The sequence below is a fragment of the Acipenser ruthenus genome, chromosome 3 (genome assembly GCF_902713425.1).
Source record: "Acipenser ruthenus chromosome 3, fAciRut3.2 maternal haplotype, whole genome shotgun sequence".
Taxonomy (NCBI): domain Eukaryota; kingdom Metazoa; phylum Chordata; class Actinopteri; order Acipenseriformes; family Acipenseridae; genus Acipenser; species Acipenser ruthenus.
Window position 1 is genome coordinate 467,501 of NC_081191.1, and position 1,986 is coordinate 469,486.

The 1,986-nt window shown below is 35.3% G+C and overlaps 1 protein-coding gene across 1 annotated transcript in view; it reads right to left on the minus strand.

Moving 5' to 3' along the window:
* LOC117435247 (uncharacterized) overlaps nucleotides 1–1,764 on the minus strand; it is a 5,220-nt gene extending 3,456 nt beyond the window's left edge. Inside the window, exon 1 of the mRNA XM_034058261.3 lies at nucleotides 1,190–1,764. Coding sequence (XP_033914152.3) covers nucleotides 1,190–1,601 — 412 coding nt within the window. The 5' untranslated portion in view covers nucleotides 1,602–1,764. The remainder of the gene's footprint in view (nucleotides 1–1,189) is intronic.
* Between the last annotated feature and the right edge of the window lie 222 nt (nucleotides 1,765–1,986).

The following is a 1,986-nucleotide window of genomic DNA, read 5'->3' on the forward strand; positions in this document are numbered from 1 at the left end:
GAAATAAAAACAAAAAATAAGTGACTGTGGCATGCGTGTGCGTTTTAAATGAATGAATGTAGGAATGAGACACGAACGTTATATGAGCTTGGAATAAATAATAATTATTATTATTATTATTATTATTATTATTATTATTATTATTATTATTATTATTATTATTCTAAGCACAGCGTAGACCAGATTGAAGCAACACTCGATTGCAATCCCCAGAACAGACTTGCAGCCTAATTTAAATTAAAATATGGTATCTATCTATCGATCGATCTATCTATAAAATATACGAATAATACCGTTTTTAAAGATTTGCTTTCCACGGTAAAATAGTGCGTGGTCTGTTCTTAATTACTTTTTTGTTGTTAATAATTATTTCGAGTAATTGATCAGTCAATATACCCTGGTATCCAGATTCGTATTACTTCTGACTGCAGTGCAGTCCCCTATCAAAGCACAGCACTATCGTCTCTGCTTCACAGAGCAGGTTTTGTTTTGTAGATAGTTTCGTTTTTTTTTGTTTTTTTTTGTAAGACAATAGTAACAAAATGTATGCATGTAACCTTTAGCATACCAAAGTAAGCATTACTGGAAACAAATCAAACGGACGCCTTGTTTGTTAAGCGTCCTTCGGATGAAACGCAACACCGAGATCCTATTGGGAGTGACTCTGCAGCAGCAGTTGTGAGGCATAGTTCACCCCTAGTCTCTGTAAGTCGCTTTGAATAAAAGCGTCTGCTAAATGACTCATTAATTCATTAAAATGATGCTGTTTTTTTATGGGACATTAATTGGGCTTGGTGGAGCTCAATTCACGCTGGGTTTACTTTTATTTTCTATAACACTGTGGGAGAGGGAAATGACTTCATTAATAAAAAAAACTGATAATTACAGCAGTTGAATAATTTAATGGAAAGGTGGATAAAATCTTATAATGCACACACAACATATATTTAAATTGCTGTGTTTTGCCGTCATACTTTAGTAATAACTGCAACAACAACAATTCTACTACTACTACTACTACTACTACTACTACTACTACTACTACTAATAATAATAATAATAATAGCAATAATAATAATAGCAATAATAATAATAACATTGGGTACTTATTGTGCAAGCAATTACGCAATACACACAAAATAATATATTATTTATTTTGATTGTTTAATGCAAAGAAAGAAATTCATACCATATTTTTCCAGTTGTCGTATGTTTTGCTTTAATTCTTCATAACATTCTTGGATATTTTTTGGCACAGGCTGGGGTCTCGAGTCCAAAATGATTTTGAGAAACGACATTAATATTTTTTTATTTACTTTCACTGCCATTTCCCCATGCGCCGCATAGAACTGCATCTCATTGGAACCGGGCTCTTCCGGGCCATAGATATATTCACTCCCGCAAAACTCCACACCGAACCCGTCTTCAAACGAAAACGTCCTGCCAGAGATTAGATTCCCGACGTACTGGGGGGTAACACTGTTGTCCAGGCGTCTCAAAAACGCCCGGATAGGGAATGGAATTCTCATCCAAACATCTTCCAAGATAACTTTGCCTCCTTCCAGCCAGGTACAATTTAATTCGGATGAACTGAATCCCATTTTGCGTTTGTAACTTCCACCTTGTTGGTTCTGCCTTCTTTTAGATTTAGGATACTGGTGTGCTTCTGCTTTATGTCAAACGTGGATATCTGCATTGCAGAGGTGAAGTGGACTCCTTCTAAGAACGCACCTTTACCACGTCACGATATAACCGATTGCATGATAGCACGCGCTCACAATAATACATTAAAAAAGGTTTTGATATACCCTTGATGTTGTTCAGAGATCTAAAATGTGCCATTGTTCAAAAAATGAATTCCACTAATAAAACTTTGTTAATAATGACTGGGTTTTTTTTTGGAGTGCGCAGCTGTATAGCAGTATTGTACACTTCAGATGAATACATGGGTAATAGTTTGATGACATCAGAGTACACACTGCAGCA